Genomic DNA, 24,530 nt, shown 5'->3' on the forward strand with positions numbered 1-24,530 from the left:
TTCTTGGGACTAGTATGCTTCGCTTTGTTAACAAAGTTTAAAAAAATCTTAGTAGCACGAGAATGTTAAGAGTTAATTTTTTTAAAATGATAGGGACACTTACTTTTCAGTTCTTGTGTGCACAGGAAGGGAACACCGCTTCCATGGGAACTTCTGCCTCCTCTGTTTCAGTGCCTGCCTTTCTGTAGATTTTTGTGTCTATTCTGTCGTGTGTGTGTGTGTGTGTGTGTGTGTGTGTGTGTGTGTGTGTGTGTGTCTGTGTGTGTGTCTGTGACTATAATGATGAACCAAGAAAGTTTATTTGAAATTGTTTTGGTATTCTTAATAGAGTGATATATTTAAAGCTCAAGTTTTAAGCTCATTAATTTTTTCTGTACTGGCTCCCTAATTGTGTTATGGTAAAAGAATGTTGTATTTAAAAGGTGATTTTGGCATGCAGGGGGTTGGGGGAGGATAGAAGTCATGTTAACAAAATATTTGCTGAAATGGAACATGATTTTATTTTTTCCCCTAATAAACAGTCAAATTTTGTTGGGGTCTTTTCTTTGCCTCTATCTAATAGTTACACTGGTGGTATATCTTCATGGGGGTTACTTATTCTGGATGAGTAGGCATTTGTGTGGTGGGTACAGAAGGGACAGGAAGGAGATCCTGACATTGGTCTAAAGCCTGTGGTAAAGCTGCTTCTCTGCCTCACCCATCTTGTTTGTCAGGATTGGTTTGTGCAGGGTCCTAGAGAAAACCATTTCTCAGCATAGTCCATGGCCTCTATCTTGTGAGTGGGGGAGGGAGGAGTTGGCTGGAGGTGGGTGAGCTTGTATGTGAGGAGATGATAGCAGTGTGGCTGTGAATATTCCAGAAGGAGACTGCAGAGCTCCTGAGAGACACTTAAGACAAGAGACTGTTGGATCCCATTTCTGTTGCTCTGTAGGCAGCACATTGTAAGGTTACAGGCAGAGTTAATTATGTGTAGCAGTGAGCCCTGCTGTTCCCATGCTTTCCTGATGCAGTAGCACACAGCACAGTGATTATTGCCTGAAACCTAATGTCCTAATTGCATGGATTTTCATGTGTAGTCAGAGAACAGAAATCTAGATTTACAGATCTTTAGTATGAAATGCTTTTACATTTTTGATAGAGAATACATTGTAATTGCATAGAGGATTTTTTAGAGGCATGGAGAATTTTTACCTTTCGTCTAGCTGTAGCTGCCATAAGATGATGTCACCTTGCAGCTGATTGGCTGTTGCAGCACCTAGGGCAGGGAAGAGAAAGAAAAATGCCGGCACAAACCTCAGTGGTGGTTCTGTGGTTGTTTCTATCTATTTTTGATAGAATCTTTGATTAGTATCAAATTTACTGTATTTGGCCATGTGAACTATTAGGAGCTATTCTAGGGTGAGGGAAATTCGGAGGAATGAGGCGGCTGATTTGCAAACGGATCTGTGATTGTAAGTTGCAGAAATCTGGGCATAGGAATAAGGCAGGGCGTGCTGGAAGATTGACTATGGGAGGGGCTGGCAGAAATGCTTATATGAGCATCAAAAAAGGGAGATGCTTTGACTGCTCTAAAGTTGATATGTTTACTGTAATGTTTTGACATGTATTTGTAGGAAATATGACAATATGGTATTTTTATTTTAAATTACAGAGGTTATTTTGTAAAGTGTTAACCAATATATAAGTACTTACTCAAAGGACCTTTATTTTTTATTTTGTATCCTACCTAAATAATGATTTTTATTCATAGCTCTGTTTTATTTTTGAGTCTTAATGGAATATGCAAAAAGCCTAGCTTTCTTAAGTATCTGTTTTCTTATGCTTTGTGTAGATAAAAGCTTTGATGATGAGGAATCAGTGGATGGAAACAGGCCATCATCAGCTGCTTCAGCCTTCAAGGTTCCTGCACCTAAAACATCTGGCAATCCTGTCAACAGTGGGAGAAAGCCTGGTTCAGCAGGTGGCCCTAAGGTTGGAGGTAATGCAGATCCATTTCAGGTCTATGTGCATGCTTCATGCATCGTGACACTCAGTGCTGAATTCAGAGCAGTGTGTTTACTCATGACTGCAGCAGAAATGCAGGTCTGGAGAGAGTGTTGCAATATACACAGTGTGTTGTCTTTTGGATATGAATATTATAAATTGTTCGTTCCAGTAAGAACATGCATGAATTTGTGTTTCCTTATGGGTACTTATTTTTAAGCTGCCAGCTTTAAAGGAAAGATTCAAAGGAGTTTTTGACATGTATCTTTTAAAGGGAGTGGTATTTCAGGATTGGGCCATTTTGGGGTACTGTAGCTGTGCTTTGAAGTGCAGGAATATAGAATGTATTTTCACAGTTGTCTAGGTGTAGTAAATTAAATTCTTGAACATTTAAAATGGTTGACGATACTGGGTCCTGAGTAATTTGTCACAATAGAAACTGGGTGGTGGTCAGGTAAAAACTGCCTCAAAAAATGGTTTCTGCATTTGATAATAATAAATAAAAAGACAGGAGAAAGCAGGTTTTTATGCAATGATGCAGCATATCCTTGAACTTCTCTGAAGTGTTTCTAGTGTATTTCTAGTACATTTTTCATATTAGGATCCCTGAGTTAGCTCCTTGACTATCTTACCAGGTGTCAGTTTCTGCTGGATCTGATAGAATGAGCCTGTAAGAACGAATACCTATCTGAATGCTGGAGGTCACTGACCTCTTATATACACACAAACAAATGTGTGCCTTGGTTGTATCTTGGAAACCTCTTGTTTACAATAACTGGTGTGAAAAATCAAGGTCTTGAAGATTTTGTGTTTGATCTTTTTGTCTGTGGTACCTTGATTAAACAGAAAGAAAAGGAAAATAAAAAAAAAAAAACTGCATGTCTACTAGGTTGGTTCCATTTCAGACCAACCAAACATGCTTTCCAGGTCATGTGGTTCAGAATGTAGGGATGCTGTTAGGGGTATTTCATCTCTCTCTCTCTCTCTCTCTCTCTCTCTCTCTCTCTCTCTCTCTCTCTCTCTCTCTCTCTCTCTCGGGATGGGGGGTCTCTGTGTAGCCCTGGCTGGCTGGAACTGGCTTTGTAGAGCAACTGCCCTCAAACTCCCAGAGCTCCCTTGTCTCTGCTTCTTGAGTGCTGCGATTAAAGATAAACCTACATGTATAGCTCATTTTAATTTTCTTTAACCCTTATATATCATACAGTTTTAAAGAAAGAATTTTAACATTTCTGTTTTATAATCAAGAACTGTGTTCTGCAGGTACTAGTTATAATACTGTAGCATATGATGCTCTCTGTTACATACTCTGCTCTTTAGTAAGGTCCATGTGGTAGTCTTTGATTTCTTCTGTAGCAGATAGCTATGTTCAGTCATTACAGAGGGATGAAGTTCTTGATTTTTAATTACAGAATTCTAACTTGTGATAATTTCACAAAACACTAAAAATAGACTAGTGTTTGAGTTATATGGCATAGTGCTTAACATCTTTATGATTCTTGACTAGTGGTTTTTTATAATTAGTTCTGGTTTTATGAGTTAATTCTGGAATAAAATTTGAGATAGTAATTTACTTATCATAGGTCACATAATTCTCTGCTAGTACCATAACTGATTTTCTTGAAAATTAGTATGAGAAGAGTTTTCTTGAAGGACTGACTTAATCTCTCTCAGTCTGCAGTTGATAGTTTGTAGTCATTGTAGATAAGAAAATATGAGGTAGAGACTGTGTCACCATCCTAGACAGTGACTGTTTTGATAAAAATGAGAGACCTTGCCTTTTCCCCCTCCCTTCTCTTCTTTCTTGTCTTACTTTTCTACAATTGCAGAGAACTTCTTGTTTCTTTTGTTTGTCCCTGCCCACTTGATTACCTGTTTGGTCATGGGCTTTTTTTTTTTTTTTTTTTTTTTTTTTTTTGTCTCCCTTTGTAGCCCAACCTGACCTCGAAATCATAATTCCTTGTGCTTGAGTTACAAGCATGTGTCATCATGCCAGGCTTCCACTGCCTGTTTTTCTGTCTAAGAAACAAGCTATTGGACAGAGGATATTGATAATGTTTCTGAAAAATGCCATTCTTGGCTATCAGTCTTTCTTTGAAAACGTAACTGTAGATGTTCTAGTGTTGGCAGACACACTGATTTTTAAATTAGCTGCTGAGAGTTTTCTTATAGTTGCTACGTAATCTTTGTATTGGAAGGACCTGCCTCACAGAACTCATAATATTATCCTGACTGGTGGCTAGCCATAGTGGGATGAAGGGAACTGGCTCTAGACACAGTCAAGAACAGAAGTTATGTGCACGAGCTCTAGTGAGGGAATGGCTGCTTTTTACTACACATACCAGTATTTTCTTGAAGACAATTTGGCACTATTTATATTGTGTCATTTTATATATACCCTTTTCCTACCTATTATTTTACCATGTTTTATCATGGTCTTAAATTAGTTAAAAGTTATTCATGTCTAGATATTTAGATTGCCTTTGTATTTTTTCTATTGTTATAAACCATGTTGTCATTCTTTCATGTATATCTTTCAACATATCTCAGTTGTCCTTCTGTGACTTTTTTATTGTTGTTTTCTGTTAGCTTTCTTCTTTTAATTTTTAAAATGTATTTATTTATTTTATGTGCGTTGGTGTTTCATCTGCATGTATGTCTGTGTGAGAGTGTTCCCCTGAAACTGTTACAGATAGTTGTGAGCTGCCATGTGGGTGCAGGAAATTGAACCTGGGTCCTCTGGAAGAGCAGTCACTGCTCTTAACTGCTGGGCCATCTCTCTAGCCCCAGTTGTTATTTTTTAATGGCCTTGTAATGCCATGCAGATGCCCTGTTACTGAGGCACCTGCACCATGCCTTTGGTTTTTGAGAGCAGTAGAACTAAGTGACTTGTGGCAAACCAAGGAAATAATTGCATTCATTCATATTTCTTTGTGCACCTCAGGCTTATTCAGGCTGTCCTCAAGCCCATTCTGTAGCCCAAGTGCTGGCCTTGAACTTTGTATCCTCCTGCCTCCACATCCTAAGCGTTAGGATTATAGGTGTGTGCCACTTGTTTGACACATTGGAATCCATTTCTGAAACTCACTGAATGAGAAGAGAAGGTAGTTTTAAGGGTTCTTAAATTTGGCAGTGTTCTCCAAAAGGACATAAGTCTAATTCTGGATAAAGTAGTTCTTGAAGAATGTATATGTTCTTGCTCTCTTGATCTCCCTCTTTTCCTCTCCTCTTTCATCTCTTCTGAAATATTGTTTATATTCTTGAAGAGCTTAAGTACTTTATTATCTTAGTTTTACTGATGAACAGATTGTAGTTTGGAGAAATTAACTTACCTAGAATAGAATATTTAATAAGGAGCAAAGTATAAAAGTCACCTTGCTGTTATTGCCACACGCTCTTCTCTGTTGATAAGTAGGGTTTACTGGTCATGTGCTCCGAAGTTGAGCAATGATCAGCAGCCTGTGTCAGATTAGAGCTTAGCTAGTAGGGCTCCAGCAGACAGTAAGCAACCTGTGACATTCACATTGTAAATGTAAAGACTACTACATGTTTTCTTGTTGAAATTTGCTTTTCTTTGGTATATTTTAGTTTGGGGTTGTTTCTTTTTAATGGTTGCCTGGAGCCCAGGCTAGCCACCAACTTACTATGTAGCCAAGACTGAGTTTGAGATTGCTTTCAAAGATTGTTTTCCGAGTTATAGTAGCTCTGTTCCTGTACCAGTCGTTTTCACTACTATTCATTTTTTAAAATAAGAGAAGAATTGGGCAATGGTGTAATTTCACTGTTTATAACTAGTATTAGATTTTAGATATTAGTATTAGATATTAGTTAGTAACTTATAACATCGACACACCTCTGAACAAATCCTGTTTTCAAAAGTTGTTTGTCTTTTCTTTTTTGGTCACTCATTAGGTGAACCAAGTGTTTTCTTTCTATTGTTTTCTTTAATACCAAAGACTACTTAAAATTGCTTTAGCTAGTCATGTGGTGGTGGCACACAACTTTAATCCCAGCACCTGGGAGGCAGAGGCAGGGGGAATCTCTGTGGGTTTGAGGCCAGCCTAGTCTACAGAGCGAGATCCAGGACATGCTCTGAAGCTACACAGAAACCCTGTCTCCAAAAAATAAAATAAAATAAAATAAAATAAAAAATTGCTTTAGCTACACAACCTCAGCACTTCCCTGGAAGAAGTACACCCTGAGCAACACAGCAGGTCAAGGGCAGCCTGGAGCTGCCTCGATAAATAAATAATAGTGTTAGCATTAGTTATTAGATAAGTACCAGCATCTCACCGTCAGTAGTGCCTACTCAGTCCTCAGTTTCCTTTATTTATATGTGGCCTGAGATTTTTCAGTAATTTCTAAATACCCACTTTGTACAGGTGATGCTAACCATTCCCATGCCCCAGCATACAAGGAAGGGAGTTGCTTTTTCTTTTAAATAAATAAGCATGACAGGAATCACACATAAGTAATCTCGAGATATTTGTTGTTGACTATGATGCAAAATGTTACTAATGGATCTCCATTTCCTTGTGATGTAGCTCAGCTGGTGGTGTACTTGCTTCACATGCATGAACATCATATAAACTCATGAGCTCTGACCTCCTGGCACTCAGAAGTTCAAACTCCATAGCAAGTTTCAAGCTAGACTGGGCTGAGATCACCCAAATAACATTTCTGTATGTGTGCTTTGGTTTTATTTTCCTACTCTGTTCCTCCCTTGGTGATGGGGAATGATCTTTGACTCAGAAGATTTTAGCACTAAGGAGTTCTAAAGGGTGTTCTGGCCTTATATTTACAGACAGAACCTCAGAGGTGAATGTTTCCCCATGGTAGGTGTTGTTATCAGGGTTGAGGTGAGACCCTGTGATGTGCCCACTGTCAGAGACTTCCTTCTGCACCATTTCTGGGGCATTTCCTAATTCTGTACATGTGCTCCTTATTTTTTTGTTCCAAATAGTAGAAGTCTGTTACTAAATTTGGAACTTAAGAGATCAGCCAGTCACCATTCCAACTTAAATCTTTTTGAACTTCAGATTTTTGACTGTACATCATACAATGCCCTGATACCATGAGTCTTAACTTTGGTTTGAAGGTAAAAATGATTTGAGAAGATAATGTTCTTGTGAGTAACAGGTTGCCCATTCTCTCACTGAATATATGGCTTTCACCATAGTTAACTTTCTTTGACGTTAGCAGTTTTTTCTCCTATGTAAAACTTAAAATGTCAAAAACGTTTCTTTGTGCGAGACTTGTTTTCTGAGGCATTCAGAATGTTTAGGGAAAGTGAAGAAAACAATATGGTTGAAATTTGAATATGTGAGTTGAAGACCCATACTCCACAGGTAAGTTATTATTTTCATCTGCAGTTGAATGTGGCATTTACTCTGCTACACTCCATAGCATGTACAGAAAGGACCATCGAGAAAGATTCAATTCAAGGTATTCCTTCTGAGACTGAGTCTCATGTATCCCAGGCTGACTATATATCTGAGGATGACCTTGAAATTCTGGTCCTTTTGCCTTTTAATACTGAGTGCTAGGATTACAGGTATGTGCCACTGCACCCAGTTTCTTCTCTGCTGGGGATGATGGAACCTAGGGTTCTGTGAATGCTAGGCACTCACTCCACCAACAGAACTGTTACTCCAGCCCTCCAATTTAAGGTTTCAGTCTTACAAAGATACCCACAGTGCCTGCTCATGACCTTATGACTTAGAGATAATTATTGGTAGCATCTGAGTCCTCCCGTGCTGAATTGACTTATTCTTTTTGGATGGGAAGTGAGATGTTAGAACATTGTAAAGTCTCCTAGGCAAATTTCTTCCAGTGTTGCCTTAGAAAAGATGGACCTATCATTAAGAAAGATTGCCTGTGTGAGAATATTTTAACCTCATTGTAGCTGATTCATATAAAGTTGAAGTTTACGCCGGGCAGTGGTGGCGCACACCTTTAATCCCAGCACTCGGGAGGTAGAGGCAGGCAGATCTCTGTGAGTTCGAAGACAGCCTGGGCTACCAAGTGAGTTCCAGGAAAGGCGCAAAGCTCCACAGACACTCTGTCTCGAAAAACCAAAAAATAAAATAAAATAAAGTTGAAGTTTACAATAATGGCTGCAATCCCAGGCTTATATTTATATTTGTGTACATTCTAATGCTGTTGAATCATTAAATGTTATTTCTATGATGGGTATATTGTGAATTAAATTTTTTCTTTGTTAACTTGTCATTTGTCTTTTTAAAAAATGTTTTTGTATATTTCTTGCCAATGAAAAGAATTGGGAGACATAATTTTTATAAAAATCATGCTAATTGCTAAAATAAACAATATAATTAGAAAAAACTTGAGGGGCTACAGAGATGGCTCAGCAGTTAATAGCATATACTACTCTCAAAGAGAAACCATGTTTGGTTCCCAGTACTCACACCAGACAGTTCACAACCACCTGTAACTCCAGCTCTGGGGGCATTCAGTACCTCTAGCCTCTGAGGGCACCTACACATGTTTGTACATACTCATATACATACATACAATTTTAAATAATCTTTTAAAACTTGAGTAGTATCTTGCCTCAGTCTGAGATAACCAGTGCGTGATTTCTTCCCTTCTACATAGCATGATTCCCTTTTAATTATGTAGGTCCTCAAATTAGGTTCTCTCCTCCTAGTGAAGAATGTGTTCTTCAGTATCAAGAATTATTTCCATTTTGACATCATGATAGTTGTCTTAATCTGTTTTCTGTCACTGTGTCAGTATTCCTTAGACTGGATAATTTATAGAGAAGAGAGATGTGTTTTCTCTAGTAAAGAAATGCTGGACAATGTAATATCTTGGTAGTGACACATGCTGGGTTCCTCTAGCTTGTAACACCACATGGCAGCAGTGTCCAGCTCTTCTTATAAGGCCACTAGTCTCATCCAAGTAGCCCCACTTCACCGTCTGCTGGAGGTTTACCTTCAAACACCATCAGTCTTTTAGTGTACTTTTTAATCCTGAGACATGCCGGTGTGCAGACAACACTGACTTCACACTAGCAGTTTATCTTCCAAAGAGGTTCAGATATTCTGCTTTATCTTTTCAATTTATTGAAATTTAAAATTTTTTTGTGTTTCTTGTTGGGGATTTAGCTCAATGGTAGAGTGCTTGCCTAGCAAGTGCAAGGCCCTGGGTTTGGTCATCAGCTCTGGAAAAAAAAAAAAAAGAGAGAGAGAGAGAGAGGGGAAAAAAAGTTGTCTTTCTTTAATCTCTTTGTGGCATTTTTACAGCAGGCTTCGGCTCATGTTTTTATTAGGATACCGGAAATCTCTGACTTTCCTTTCTTCAAAAAAGACTTAAGTGAGGACAGTAAGATTATCAAAATAGTCTCAGATTCCTGTAATGGTAGGATTTTCCTTCACATTGACCTTAATGTACTTAGAATTTATTTTGTATAAAGTGGCAGTGTGCCCATCTTAACTCTCTCCCTCCATTTTATTTAGACATGGCCAGTTAAGTAAAACATGCTTTACTCCTTTGAAATGCCATCTGTTTGAATCCATTTCTGTTCCTTCAATTTTTTTTTTAATTTAATTCTTTTATAGTGTGTGGTTTTCCTTTTTTTTTTTTTTTTTTTTTTTTAAGGGAGAGTGGTGTGGACACAGTTTCTCTGTGTAGCCCTGGCTGTCCTGAAACTTACTTAGTGGACCAGGCCGGCTTTGAACTCTACCTGGCTCAGTTCTCTATACTTTCTGTTACAAAGAGTTGTTATATGCAGCACAGTTGGTGAATAGTGAACACTCATCATCTGCATGTATAAGCAGCAGTCCCCCATATTTCTATAAATTATATCTTCAGGTACATTTTCACACCTATGCTTTTGTGTAGAAAACCATAAAAAATAAAGGTAAGATGTGATATTTCACCCCAATCATTAATGTACACCTCTTAAGAGTTAAAAGGCATGCTCAGTTGTGATCACAGTACAATTGTTGTATAGAAGAAGCTTCTATGTATTGTCTCTAAAACATTCTTATCACCAGTGTTAGCTCCATGACTTTACTAGTTTAAAGAGTCTAAACTAGTTGTCTTTCTTGATTGTCCCAGGGTTCTCTTTGTCTGATTTCTTTGTGATGTTATTTAACTTGTTCCTATAGCCCTTTTATTTTATATAAATTTATTTCTAACATACATGTCTACCTCTCTTCAAATGTGTCATTTCCATATTAAAATTTCTTCAAGTGTCCTAAGAAAATTTTAAAGTAACTTTTGCATTCAGAGCAAGGATATGTTTATCCTCTCTTGCATGGCTGGTGACTTAATTCTCAGGTGATTGTCTTTTTCTTAAAAACCATCTTGTCTGACTCGAGTTAGCTGCCCTTAAACCTTATGTGTGTGTCTGATTGTGCACTGTTTTGTCGTTCCTTCAGAGCAGGAATGGCTGCTTAGTCTGTCGAATTGCTGCTGCTACTTAGGGTTCTTTCACTCTTAATGGTTGGGCCTTGTTTTTCAAGAAGTTCCTGTTACCATCAGAAAAGTTTCATTCTGACTCTGCTTTCTTTTTATTCCCGTCTATGTAGACATCATGTTGGATTTTCCTACATGATGAGTGTTCTGGATCTGGAGTAAGTTTGCTCAGATCTTAGTTTCAAATCACCCTTTTCTGTTGGTCTGTGAAAATGCAGCCACATTCTGGGCCAGGTTTCTACTACTGGCTGGCCTGGGGCTCGATAAATAGATAGACCACCATGGCCTTAAACTCACAGAGCTTCACTTATCTTAGTGCTGGGATTGAAGGCATGGCTCTCTATTTTTACAACTTAATAAATGCTTTTGTTTGTTTGTTTGTTTGTTTTTTGAGACAGGGTTTCTCAGTGTAGCCCTGGTGTTAGCAAGGGATTAAAGGCCTAAGCCACCACTTCCTGGCAGCTTTTGTTTGGTTGGTTGTTTTGTTTTTTTATGCTGGATGATCTGTTAGCATTTGTTAAACTGAGACATTAGTGAAAAGGATCTATTTTTCCCATATTTTGGTCACTTTTTGTATTTATTTATTTATTTATTATTTTTATTAGTTATTTATTATTATTAGATAGGTGCCACTATAATCTAGCCTGTCCTGGAACTGAATGTGCAGATCAGGCTGGTCTTGAACTTGTGATCTTCTGGGTTCTGCCTCCCAAGTGTTGGAATTATAGGCATGTGCCACTATGCCTAGATTGAATCAGGGTTTCTTTACTATGGTTTGAGTATGTCTGCCATAGGTTCATGTGATGTGGATTTGTTCCTCAGGATGGCATTATGGAGAAATGGTATGTAGCGTTAAACAATAGATCCCAATGTGAAGTGTTTAAGTCGTTGACTTAAAGAGACTAAGTAGTTTTCATGGTCCATGATAAAAGAGTAAGCTTGAGTCCCCAATCTGTCTGGATTCATCCCTTGCCACACTTTTCTCTCCCTCTGTGTGCACTACTATTGTAGCATTTGTTATGAGGCTCTCAAGACTTTCAGACTTCCAGATTGTGTCCCAGATTATTCTGTTTTTCCAGTGTTCCCAGTCTCAGGCATCTTGTCACATAACAGAAAATAGATTGGTACATTTGTCATATTTAAAGGTTTCATAAAGGTCTATTTTGAACTTTCCATTTTATTCTTTACTTGACCTATCCCTCTGTTACAGCTCAGTAATCATTGGTTTAGTTTCTGAGTTTTTACATTTAACAGAGAATATACTCCATGTTTCTTCTGTAGGACTGTCCAAACAGATCGTTTTGTTTGTTTGTTTGTTTGTTTGTTTGTTTGGAGACAGCATTTCTCTGTGTGCACCTCTGGCTGTCCTGGAACATGCTCTGTAGACCAGGCTGACCTTGAACTCAGAGATCTGCCTGCTTCTCCCTCCCACCACCACTCAGAAACAGTTCTTGACTTATTGCTCATCTAAGTAATTTTTAGTCAGTTTGACAAATCCCCTTTTGTGAGCCTGGTTATTAGTGTTGTACTCAGGAGACTGGACAGCTTTATGATGAATGTTTGTTCTCTCATGAACATGGAGTTTATCTTTGTTTATTTGGGGGCTTTAAATGCCTAGTACCTTTTGTCTTAGAGTTTCTGTGGTTGTGATAAAACATCATGATCAAAAGAAAGTTGGGGAGGGAAGGATTTATGTTGGCTTACAGTTTCATCACTGAGGGGAAGTCAGAGCAGGAACCCAAGCAGAGAGAAGGAACCTGTAGACAGGAGCTGATGCAGAGGGCAAGGAAGAGTGCTGCTTACAGGCTTGCTCTTGACTTGTTCAGCCTGCTTTTTTTTGGCTTCCAGAACCACCAGCATTAGGCTGAGCTCTCCTGCATCAGTCAGTAAGAAATGACCTAGACTTGTCTTCAGCCCCATCTGGTAGAGGCATCTTCCTCTCAGATGCCTCTAGCTTATGTTTTAAGTTGATATAAAACTAGGCAGCATACCTTTTGTTTTTACTTTAGATTGATTTGGTTGGTTTATTCCTAGGTGCTCCAAAGTATGTTTTTATTAAACTTCATTTGTTTTCAAGTTTTAAGTTTATAAACCTACCACCACTGCCCATACTTACAAAAGAAATTGATTTGTATATATTATTGGTTCTATAACTAGCCACTTTTTAATACATTTACCTTAATTGTTCTAGTATTAGTAAAAACTCAGGAGTCAGAAATTGTGATTAAAAACCTGATAAATCCAAAGAACAACAGAGGAATGATCGGATGACCCTACTCTCCATGTTTCCCAGATCTAAAAACTCAAAAATCTTTTCAAGCCCCTCTTTCTTCCTCTTTGTGTCTCTCTGTCTTCATCTGGGTCCACCAGAAAACTCTGTGGTTTATTCTGGCCAGGTGAATGTGAACTCAGAGCTATGAATCCTGGTTTCACTCCATTTGGTGGTCTTGGAGTGACAAACAAATCTCTTGCAACATTTCCCTCTTGTTGTCTAAATAAAAAGGAAAGGTTTTAACTTAACTGTTTTGTTTTTTTTTTTTAAGATTTATTTATTTAGTATACAGCATATATGACTGCAGGTCAGAAGAGGGCGCCAGATCTCATTACAGATGGTTGAGAGCCACCATGTGGTTGCTGGGAATTGAACTCAGGACCTCTGGAAGAGCAGTCAGTGCTCTTAACCTCTGAGCCATCTCTCCATCCCAACTTAACTGTTCTTATTATACATAGTTTTACTTTGTTACTGAGTAAGAATTACATTTCACAATGTCCATTTGCATTTGGCAGATTCAGAGAAAATATTCCATTTTCTATCCTAACTTATATTACCAACCCAGAACTTTCTTTTTAGACCTCAAAACATTTTCTTAGATAAACAACTTAAGCTTTTATGTCTCTCAACCTTATACATTTTAAACCTCTCTCATGAGTTTCTTTTCTGAATTTGGTACAAGGAAAACTGTAACTATAACTGTCTTAAGTCTTCAACCCCATCAGAGACCCAAGAAGGATATACTATTACCTAAGTAAGAAAGAAGTGCAGAGCAAACAACTTCCAAAACTTTAGAAACGACAGAGACATCTGTTTGTCTGGACAGTCACCCAAGGTTTCTCTGTAACGTTGGGGCATCCATCTTCAGCCTACAGGCCTAGAATATCTGACAGACTTTTTTTGTGAAGTAAGAATTTTGAAGGACTGTCCTACCTTGTCTTGGCAAAGTTCAGCAGTCAACTTCTTTTGTGTCCTGCTTGTCTAATTTGGACAGCATACTGTCAGCAGTCAAGGCAAGGGCAGTTTCTTTGCCAGTGGCTAACTTTGCAACAATTAAAGCAAACCCCTTAAGGAGGTTTTTCTGTGCCCATCATCCTTTTTAAAGTAAATTGGTGCTGCCAAGAGCAAATGTGTCTCACTGTCATGAAAAGTCTTATGTTATTAAAACATCTTAAATGCCATATTCTGTAGGTCTCTGAAGTGTTTGAAGACCATCTATCTGTCTAAATATATCTGTCTGTCCTTGAAAACATACCTATCATGGCCACAAATTTGTTAGATGACTAACTACTAATTTGTATTTCTTAATTATCCTAAATTGTTTGTAATAGTAACTTTCAAGGACTAGAAATGTACTTTACATTGTTATATGAGGTGTGTAGGTACAATACTTTAAACAAGAAACATATATACAGCATAACAAAATAACTTTAAATTTGTATCAGTATACAAAAATCCATACCAGCCAGGCAGTGGTGGCACACAATTTTAATCCCAGCACTCAAGAGGTAGAGCCAGATGGATCTCAGTGAGTTTGAGGCCAACCTGGTCTGTAGAACAATATCTAGAACAGGCACCAAAACTACACATAGAAACTCTGTCTTGAAACCACCACCACCACCCCCAAAAAAAATCCATACCAATGTAAAATATTTAATACTAATAGTTGCTTTTTTTTAGTTTATAAGTAGATTGAATAATCTACCCTTTATCTTATCATTCCTATATCTCTCCCCATTTTCTTTTCAGAAAGAGATCCCTGAATTTAACCTCCATTGTTTAGTTTTTTCCCTGACCATGTTCTGTAACAACTTGCAACTAGCCCCTAAACAATGAAAAACATCCATTATATCCACCAAACAAAACCCACCTAACCCTACCTCTTGAGAATTTGGGCGTTGTGTTCTTAAAATTACTTCCTGTTGTCTGGGGATGACAGCATACTTAGGGGACCCTGAGAAAATTGAGATGATGATCAAATCCTTGCATAGCTAGCTGTTGTTCAGTCATGATGTGATGGGAAAGTGCAGGTCTTATGTGAATTCATGGATGGAGTAGTCTATGAGGCTGGACCATCTGAGCTCATTGCCTTGAAATTGTCCTAAATAGTTTGTAGTCCAAAGCTGTTGTTCTTTGGGTGATTGTCAGTGTAGTAATCTTACCACAGTCTAGGTGGAGTCATTGTTACAGGGCACCATCATCCTTTTGGAGACCTCAGAGGTTGCTGTAAGGAATTGTCATGGTTCACTGCAGAAAACTTAAACATTTTAAAGGCATATGCATCAGATCTCAGGGAAGTTAAAGGACTACAGTCTGTTAAATACATCTGGGGTACACAAGTTTAATCCCTTGTTACCTGCTTCAGACTCAAGCCCGAAATCATGTACAGGAAGCTAGATGAAGCCTACTTCTAGAATTAGTACTCTATATGACAATATCACAACAGAAAGTTTAAATATATATATGTATATTAATCTTATAAATTTTGAGATACTATTTGAGAGAAGTTTTAAGGAGTCAAAATAAAACCAAAAGATTATCAGATTAGTGGCAATAGAATAGTCCCTTAATTTTGGTTTTTCTTCTGTCCCATACCAGGTTGCTTTCTGACTAGAGACAGAGATTTTGGATTTTCCTTTAACAAGCATGCTGGGTTTAAAGAGGAAAAAGCCACGCTCTCATTCCAAAGCCAGCTTTAATTTTCAATTGAATTGGAACTACAAAAAGACCATTTGTCTTACACGTCTATAGAGAACAGCAGAAGCAAACATTTGGGAGATACATGAAATGTTATCCTCTTGGATATGTGATATACCAATAGACCAGTCTACTCATTTTCCTCAGACATTTTCTCAGGATGATTTGTCATTCTTCAGGTGTCTCATTTGTCCAGTGGTCTTTAGATTCCTTAATTGGATGCTTTTTTTCTCCTAGAAAGACAAAAACAAAACCTTGCCCCGACCCTAACTTTGGGGAGTTTCCCTTTTTGGCAAGTTACATCTAATCAAATGAAAGGCATTTGTTAGTCTTACAAGTTTGTTTAGAATGGCCACATGGTTTCATGCACTGTTACCTCTCTTAATCAAGAGGTCTCTCCTGTTTGAATTCAATCTTTATCAATTTTGATGGTATTTGTGGAGGAAACAAAAGCAAAACCTCTTCCCCAAAGTAACACATATCCTGGTTTCTATTCTGAGATCATCACATCTTTAAAGTATACAGGCTGATTTAATTTAGCAGTTTTTTCCATTATCCAATGTCTGTCTGTAGCTGTCATTCCTTTCTCATTATCATTTAAAAAATTACAGTTAAAGTTAATAAAGCACTATCTAATCTATCTCTAAGGGGGTTGTCTTTATTATCCCTTCCTGTTTATTAAGCATATCTTTTAAAATGTGATTAGATTTTTCTATAACTGCTTGTCCTGTAGGATTGTGTGGTATACCTGTAACATGCTTTCTATTGTAATATGAAAAAAAAACTTTTCATTTTCCTAGAGACATATGCTGGAACATTGTCCAGTTTTAATTTGTACAGGTATCCTCATGATTGCTGTAACTTCTAATAAATGTGCAATCACAGAATCAGCCTTTTCTGAACGCCAAGTGGTTGCCTGTAGAAATCCTGAATATGGCCTGGCAGTGATGGCGAATGCCTTTAATCCCAGCACTTGGGAGGCAGAGGCAGGTGGATCTCTGTGAGTTCAAGGCCAGCCTGGTCTACAGATCGAGATCCAGGACAGGCACCGAAACTACACAGAGAAACCCTGTCTCTAAAAAAACAAACAAACAAGAAAATTCCTGAATATGTATTTATGTATGTATGGTATGGTGGTATGGTACACATACTTTAATTTTCCAAACTCCACAAAATGAAACACATCCATTTGCCAAATTTCATTGCTTTGAATACCTTTTGGGTAACTTCCTGCACGTAATGGAGTTTGGGTATACATAGAACAAGTAGGACATTTCCTTATAATTTTCTAGGCTTGTTACCAAGTTCCTTCAAACCCTTGTTATTACCATGGTGTTTCTTATGAACTTCTGAGGCTTCTAGCACATTTCCTACTAATAGCTGATCAATTTCATCATTACCTTGTGCTTGAGGGCCTGGTAGACCTGTAAGGAATCTGATATGTGTTATATACAAGGGATGATTTCTATTTCTGATTATTTCTTGTAACTGAATAAATAACAGTTAATTCTCAACCATCTGGAATAAGTTCAGCAGTTTCTATATGTAAAACAACTGTTTCTGCAAATTGAGAGTCATTAACTATATTAAGAGGTTCTGGAAAATCTAATAAAACCATGAGAATAGCATATAATTCTGACTTTTGAACAGAATGATAAGGACTTTGAGCCATTTTACTTAAATTTAAATTTCCTGACTTATAACCTGCCTTTTCTAATTTATTTGCATCAGTATAGAATGTAGGGGCTACAGAAAGTGGTGTTCCTCATACGATGTGAGTAAGGATCCAATTAGTTCTTTTTATAAACTGAAGTCTCTTGATTTGGGGATATTTATTGCTAATCTCTCCCAAAAAATTCCTGCAAGCTCCCATAATGTTCATTTTCCTCCCATAATGAGGCAATTTCATCATTAGTAAAAGGAACCACAATTCCTGCTAATTGACGAAATCTCAATTTTCCTTTCAGAATCCATTCAGAAATCTTTTCTGCCTAGGTCTTTAATTTCTTACTCTGTGTGGTAAAAATATCCATTCTAAGATAATATCTTCCCTCTGCATTAAAATCCTGTAGGGGAATGAGTAGAAGGTAAAATAACCAGAATGCAATCCAGCTGTGGATCTAAACAGTCCACATGTGCATCTTGTAATTTCTCTTCTACCAAAGCCAATTCTCTCTCAGCCTCAGCTGATAATTTTCATGGACTATTTAAGTCCTTATCACCTTGTAAGTTTTGAAATAAATTATTTAGTTCTTGAATAGTTATTCCAACTATGGGTTGTAGCCAGTTAATGTCTTACAGTAATTTTTGAAAATCATTAAGAGTTTGTAATTGGCTGGGCGGTGGTGGTGCACGCCTTTAATCCCAGCACTTGGGAGGCAGAGGCAGGAGGATCTCTGTGAGTTTGAGTCCAGTCTGGGCTACAGAGTGAGTTCCAGGAAAGGTGCAAAGCTACAGAGAGAAACCCTATCTTGAGAAACCAAAAACAAACAAACAAAAAAAAAAACAAACAAAAAAAAAAAAAAAACAAAAAAAAGTTTGTAATTGATAATTCCTGATTTGTACTTTCGGTGGTTGAATTTTTTGTAAACCTATGTTATATCCTAGGTAATTAATAGAATCTCCTCATTGTATTTTTTTAGGAGCAATTTGTAATCCCCAGCAAGGCAAAATTTTCTTTGCTTCTTTAAATGTATTAACTTTTAAATTCAATTTTAATGATTGGGATGGGGAGAGTGCACTGTTTCACATATTTGACATTTCTTCATGTACCCAGTGTGCTCTTAAGCAGCAACTGTCCTTATTATCAAGCAGTTCTTAGAGATGAGCATTAGCTAGATTGGAACAACCATCACACCATATATGTGCCTACCAAATTTGCTGTATCCCAGTAAAGGACCAAACTGTTAGATTTGAGATAGCCATTTAGTATTTGTTGCCTTTTTTCTATGCAGCATCTGTTAAACTTTATTTTTTAAATGTCTGTGTGTATGTTTATGTGCATGCAGGTGTGTATGTGTGTGTGTCTGTGTCTGTCTGTCTCTCTGTCTGTTTGTCTGTGTTCTTTTAGAAGCCAGGAGGCTATCTCAGGATCATCCCCTGGAACATTGCACCTCCTTTGAGACCATCTCTTATTGGTCTGCAGCTCAGCAATTATCGTAGAATGGTTGGCTCCAGAGTTCCAGTGACATTCCTGTCCCCACCTCTCCAGCGCTGAGCTTAAAGCTTGTGCCACTGTGTCCACCTTTTTATGTCGGTGCTGGCCACTGAACTGAAGTCTTGATACTTGTCAAGCAAGTGTTTCACCTGGTGAACCATCATCCTAGCACCAGATTTGATGATGCTGATGATGCTTTTTCTTTTCTTTTTTGTTATTTTTATTTATTTTCATTGAAAATGGAGGGTTTTTTTAATATAATATGTTCTGATTGCTTTCTCAGATCCTTCCCAAATCCACACCCTTTTTCTCTCTCATTAGATTTCAAACAAGCATCTAAAAAAATGATAAAACAAGAACAAACCACCCAGAATAGGACTTAACAAATAAACAAACAAACAAAAACAAAGAAAAAGCACAAGAAACAGATACAGACACTGAGATACACACACACAGAAAACCTATAAAAACAAATTTTGAAACCATAATATATAACCAAAAGATCTATAAGGTTAAATAACAAAAAACAATAAAACCTAAAACAAGCAAAAAGCTCTGGCAAAGCATTATGAGACAAAACCACCATTGAGTTGACTTTTTGTTGGTCATCTGCTGCTGGGCATGGGGCCTGCCCTCGAGTGAGGTGAGACTCCATTGGAAAAAACTAATTTTTTGCCTTTGTCCGAGGTTGTCCATTGGAGACAGCTTCTGGATTAGGGATGGAGGCTCATGTGCTGTGGATATCACTTTGTATAAATAAAGTGCTGATTGGCCAGTAGCCAGGCAGGAAGGATAGGGTAGGCGGGACAAGGAAGAGGAGGAGGCTGGGAACAGGAAGGCTATGGGGAGACACTGCCAGCCGCTGCCATGAGAAGCAACATGTAAAGACACCGGTAAGCCACAAGCCACGTGGCAAAGTATAGATTAATAGAAATGGGTTAATTTAAGGTCAAAGAAGTAGATAACGAGAAGCCTGCCACAGCCATACAGTTTGTAAACAGTGTAAGTTTCTGTGTGTTTACTTGGTTCTGCGCGTCTATGGGCCTGGCGGGTGAGAAAGATTTGTCCTGACTGTGGGCCAGGCAGGAAAACTCTAACTACACTCATGTTTACTTCCATGTTCAGTACTGGATCCACAGCTGACTAAGACTTGTGCAGGCATGCTCTGTGCATGTTGCCTCAGTCATATGTGTGTCAGTTCTGTTGTGTCTAGAAGGCCTTGTTTCCATGGTATCCTTCATCCCCATTAGCTTTCTGCTTCCTCTTCTACAGAGTTCCCTGACCCCTGAAATGAGGGATTTGATGGAGGCGTTCCATTTAAGACTGAGTGTTCCAGGATCTCTCACTCTTTGCACATTGTCTCATTATGGGTCTCTGTGTTTGTTCTCGTATACTGTAAAAGGAAATTTCTCTGATTTAGTACAACACTGATCTATAAGTATTGCAGAATGTCATTAGAAGTCATTTATTGCTGCGTCCCTTTAGTTAGAACAGTTGTATCTGGTTTTCCCCTAAGTCCATGACCTATCTGTTGGTTTTATATGGCACTTTTACCCTGTGAGGAAAAGTCAGAAGGCACAACAAAACCCACTATGAGAGATTTATTAGGAGAAGAGAGGGACAGAAAAGAATGTATGTGATCAGGCCTGTTTGAAAGACATGTGCAGAGAGGGGGTAGGTTACATGGGATTTGTCTTTTATGGGCTACTCCCTCACATGCGCATATGGGCCCCTGTTGCTACACCACGCATGCACATAGATTGTGTGATCACTCTGCACGCAGTTTACATGACCACGCAGTGCAATTACGTACAGCCCCCGAAATGACTAGGTATCTTGCCAGGGCATGTGTGGTCATGGTTAGAATCCCTATCACTATCTAGTCTCAGGTTCTTGGCCACTAGGGCAGATTAGTTACTCCTGCAACTGTGCCATTATTGTACAAGTGTGTCTTGCAGGCAGATCACCATACAAAGGGTTTATATAATTGGTGTTTACCTTTCTGTTCTGATAGCATACAACGTACCTTTTTTTGATAAGTTTTTTAAGAATTATTTATTTATGTTTATTGGTGTATTGTCTGCAAGTACACATCAGAAGAGGGTTTAGGATCCCATGAGACTAGTTATAGACAGTTGTAACTGCCATGTGGGTGCTGGGAATTGAACTCAGGACCTCTGGAGGAGCGGTCAATGCTCTTAACCACTAAGCCATCTCTCCAGGATTTCTCTGTGTAGCTTTGGTACCTGTCCTGGATCTCGTTCTGTAACCCAGGCTGGTCTCGAACTCACATAGATCCACCTGGCTGTGTGAGCCCACAAGTGCTGGAATTAAAGGCGTGTGCCACCACCGCCCTCAAAGTACCTTCTAGTTCCATGAACATTAGTCAGTAGGGGTGAGGGCTCTAGATCAGTGGTTCTCAACCTTCTAATGCTATGACCCTTGAATGCAGTTCCATATGTTGTGGTGGCCCCCTAAACCATAAAATTATTTTATTGCTACTTCCTAACTGTAATTTTGTTATTGTTATAAATCATAATGTAAATAAAAATCATAATGCATGATCTGATATGCAATCCATAAGGGGTTGTGGCCCAAAGGTTGAGAACTTCTGTTCTAGGGTAGTCACCAACTTCTCCATGTTATGACAGTTATGTAGATGTTCTGTTCAGTAGTAGGACTTTACCATCAGTTTGTAGAGAGCAACCAATAGACTTGGCAATAGCCTGTTTTTCTTTTCTTTTTCTTCCTTCCTTCCTTCCTTCCTTCCTTCCTTCCTTCCTTCCTTCCTTTCTTTCTTTCTTTTTTTTTAGGTTTTTCATGAGGCCCCTTTGGCCAACAACTCAATTAGATGTAACCCATTCCTGGCACTGGAGGTTTTATTTGGTGGTGTGATATGTCTAGTTGTGGTTGTGTATCTCCCATTATTGTATCTCCCATGATTTCTAGTTTAGATTTCTTTTATATATGTATATATTTTAAGAAGCTTCTACTGACTTAGGTTTCCATACAATCCCATCAAATTGCCCTTAGTTTTTGCTGTCCCTTCCTCTCCCCATTTGAGCCTCCTTGTTTCAACCCCCCCCCCCCAAAAAAAAACCTAGTCTGTTTCCTCTTCCTGGCTATTATGAATAGAGTAGCAATGAACATGGTTGAACACATGTCTCTGTAGTAGGATGTAGAGTCCTTTGGAGCCGAGTGTTGTCTCAGGATTATCGTGGCTGTAATGAGACACCACTATCAAGACAAAGGCAACTCTTAGAAAAGAAAGTCTTTAATTGGGGGCTTACTTACCTGGGTTTCAGAGTTCTGCTGTTATCATGGCAGGGAACATTACAGCAGGCACGTAGACATAGCGCTAGAGAAGTAACTGGGGGGGGGGGGTCTGGCAGTGGGGGGGGGCGGCCAACAGTACAGAGACTGGGAGGGAGGGACTTAGAAACAGGTCCACACTGGGCCTGGTGTGGGCTTTGGAAACCTCAAAGGACAACCCTAGTGACACACTTCCTTCAACAAGGCCACACTCCCTAATCCTTTCGTGACAGCTCATCAGCTGGGGACTAAACATGCAAGTATACAAGCCTATGGGGGCCAAGCTCATTCAGTTCGCCACAAGTGGCTTAGCCTGAGGTAGATCTATTCCCAGCTTGCCGAGGAACCAACACACCATTTTCCATAGTAGCTATACAAGTTTGCAGTCCCACCAGCAGTGGATGAATGTTCCCCTTACCCCACATCCTTGCCAGCATGAGCTGTTATTTGTTTTGTTGTTCTTGGCCATTCTGGCTAGTGTAAGTTGAAATCTCAAAAGTAATTTTGATTTGCATTTCCCTGAAAGACTAAGAACATTGAATATTCCTTTAAGTGCTTCTTAGCCATTTGAGCTTCCTCTTTTGAGAATTCTCTGTTTGGATCTGTTACCCCCCCCCCACTTTTCTTTTCTTTTCTTTTTTTTTTTTTTTCTTTTTTTTCCGAGACAGGGTTTCCCTGTATAGCTTTGCGCCTTTCCTGGAACTCACTTGGTAGCCCAGGCTGGTCTCGAACTCACAGAGATCCTCTTGGCTCTGCCTCCCAAGTGCTGGGATTAAAGGCATGCACCACCACCACCCAGCCTCTGTACCCCATTTTTAAATTGGGTTATTTGTTTTCTTGATGTACAGGTTTTTTGTTTTTTTGTTTTTTTGTTTTTTTGTTTTTTTTAGTTTTTTTAAATATATATTTTAGATATTAGCCCTCTATTGGATGTGTGGTTGGTAAAAATCTTTTCTCATTCTGTAGCCTGCATCTTTGTCCAAATGATGGTGTCCTTTTCAGTTTCATGAAGTCTCATTTAATTGTTGTTATTGCCTGTGGTATCCCTGTTTTGTTCAGAGTCTTTTCCTTAACGAATGAATTTAAAAACGATTCCCTACGTTATCTTCGATCATAATCCAGTCTATCTGGCCTTATGTTCAAGTCCTTGACCCATCTGGAGTTGAGCTTTGTGCAAGGTGGTAATTTGCATTTGTCTGCATGCAAACACCGAATTTGACCAGCAACGTTTGTTGAAAATGCTGTCCCTTTTTTCAGTATGTATTTCTGGCTTTTTAAAAATAATAATCCAGGTGTCCATAGGTGTGAGGACTAATGTCTGGATCTTCAGTTTGATTCCATTGATGAACCTGTCTGTTTTTATGCCAATACCATGCTGTTTTTATTATTATATCTCTGTAGTACAATTTGAGATTGAGGATGGTGATACCTCCAGCAGTTCTTTTAGTATTCAGTATTGTTTTAGCTATCTTTCGGTTTTGTGTGTGTGTGTTTCCATAAGACACTGAAAATTGCCCTTTCAATTTCTGTGAAGAATTGTGTTTGATGGGGATTGCATTGAATGTGTAGATTGCCTTTCATAGGATCTAGCCCCAAACTTTAAACTATTTAATTGAAAAGGTTTTAAAGTTAATTGTCCCTTATGATATACATTTGTGTGTTTTAAGGTTTGAATTCTTAACACTAAACAAATAATTAAATATTTGAGTTAGATTTAGAAATCAGAACTGTCCAGTTGGAGAGATGGCTCAGTGGTTAAGAGCACTGGCTGCTCTTTCAGAGGTTATGAGTTCAATTCCTAGCACCCACATGGTGGCTTACAACCATCTCTAGTGGGATCGGATGCCCTCTTCTGGCATAAAGGTGTACATGCAAGTAGAGCACTCATATACATGAAATAAATAAATAAATCTAAAAAAAAAAAAAAAAGGTGCTGCATTCCTTCAGAAATTTAAAAAAAAAAAAAAATCAGACAGGTGTCTCCATGACGGGTAAGGTGACCTGCTGACATCTCATGCAAACAAAGTCAGAAGCTCATTTTTTAGTAAAAGGGGGGGACCTGTAGGGCCCTGACCTCCGTTTTGGGTATCTGTTGCCTTGCTTGCTGACCTTGACCTTGATATCCTCCTTATGCTAATTACCTGGGAGATTCCACCCTCCTGAATGCTTAAGGGAAGCTCCTTGTCTGTGTATACAGCATATTGGGCGTTAACAGCTTAGATGCAAGATTGTAAAACATCAGAAGCAAACTTCTGCCCTCCAGGGTTCTCCCATTGTGCTGTCAGCCTGTATTTAAGACCTCCTCCCCTCCTTCAAAAAAAAAAAAAACATTCGGCATGCAAAAAAAAAAAAAAAAGGTGGCGGGGGCAGGAATTGAATATATCGATGTTCTAAAAATGGAAGTGGTGATGGTGTCATGGGCCTATGAGGATGCTGGACTAAAGTCTATCAGATTGTGCAAACAGGAAAATTGTATGCTATGTGAATTTTCTGTCAATAAAGATCTTAAAAGAAATCATAATTGTCAGTGTTAACCCTGGCTTTGTTAGGAGGTGGCCCACATGACTTAATTTTGTAATTTGTTTATTATTTCTTATTTTATGAGTAGGGTATTTTACCTTCATGTCTGTCTGTGTGCTGCTTATATGCCTGTTACCTACAGAGTCC

The 24,530-nt window shown here is 38.5% G+C and overlaps 1 protein-coding gene across 34 annotated transcripts in view; it reads left to right on the forward strand.

Moving 5' to 3' along the window:
* The window catches only part of Clasp2 (cytoplasmic linker associated protein 2), a 198,664-nt gene that overhangs the window by 71,782 nt on the left and 102,352 nt on the right, over nt 1–24,530 (forward strand). For 27 of the 34 annotated variants that reach the window (XM_036192030.1, XM_036192036.1, XM_036192031.1 and 24 more), the window contains one exon: nt 1,832–1,978. In XM_036192030.1, the coding sequence (XP_036047923.1) occupies nt 1,832–1,978 (147 nt within the window). Of the gene's footprint in view, nt 1–1,238; nt 1,452–1,831; nt 1,979–24,530 lie in introns of those variants that run through there. The other 7 variants (XM_036192056.1, XM_036192060.1, XM_036192058.1 and 4 more) reach the window with 2 other exon arrangements.

Source organism: Onychomys torridus, chromosome 7, assembly GCF_903995425.1.
Source record: "Onychomys torridus chromosome 7, mOncTor1.1, whole genome shotgun sequence".
NCBI classification, from domain to species: domain Eukaryota; kingdom Metazoa; phylum Chordata; class Mammalia; order Rodentia; family Cricetidae; genus Onychomys; species Onychomys torridus.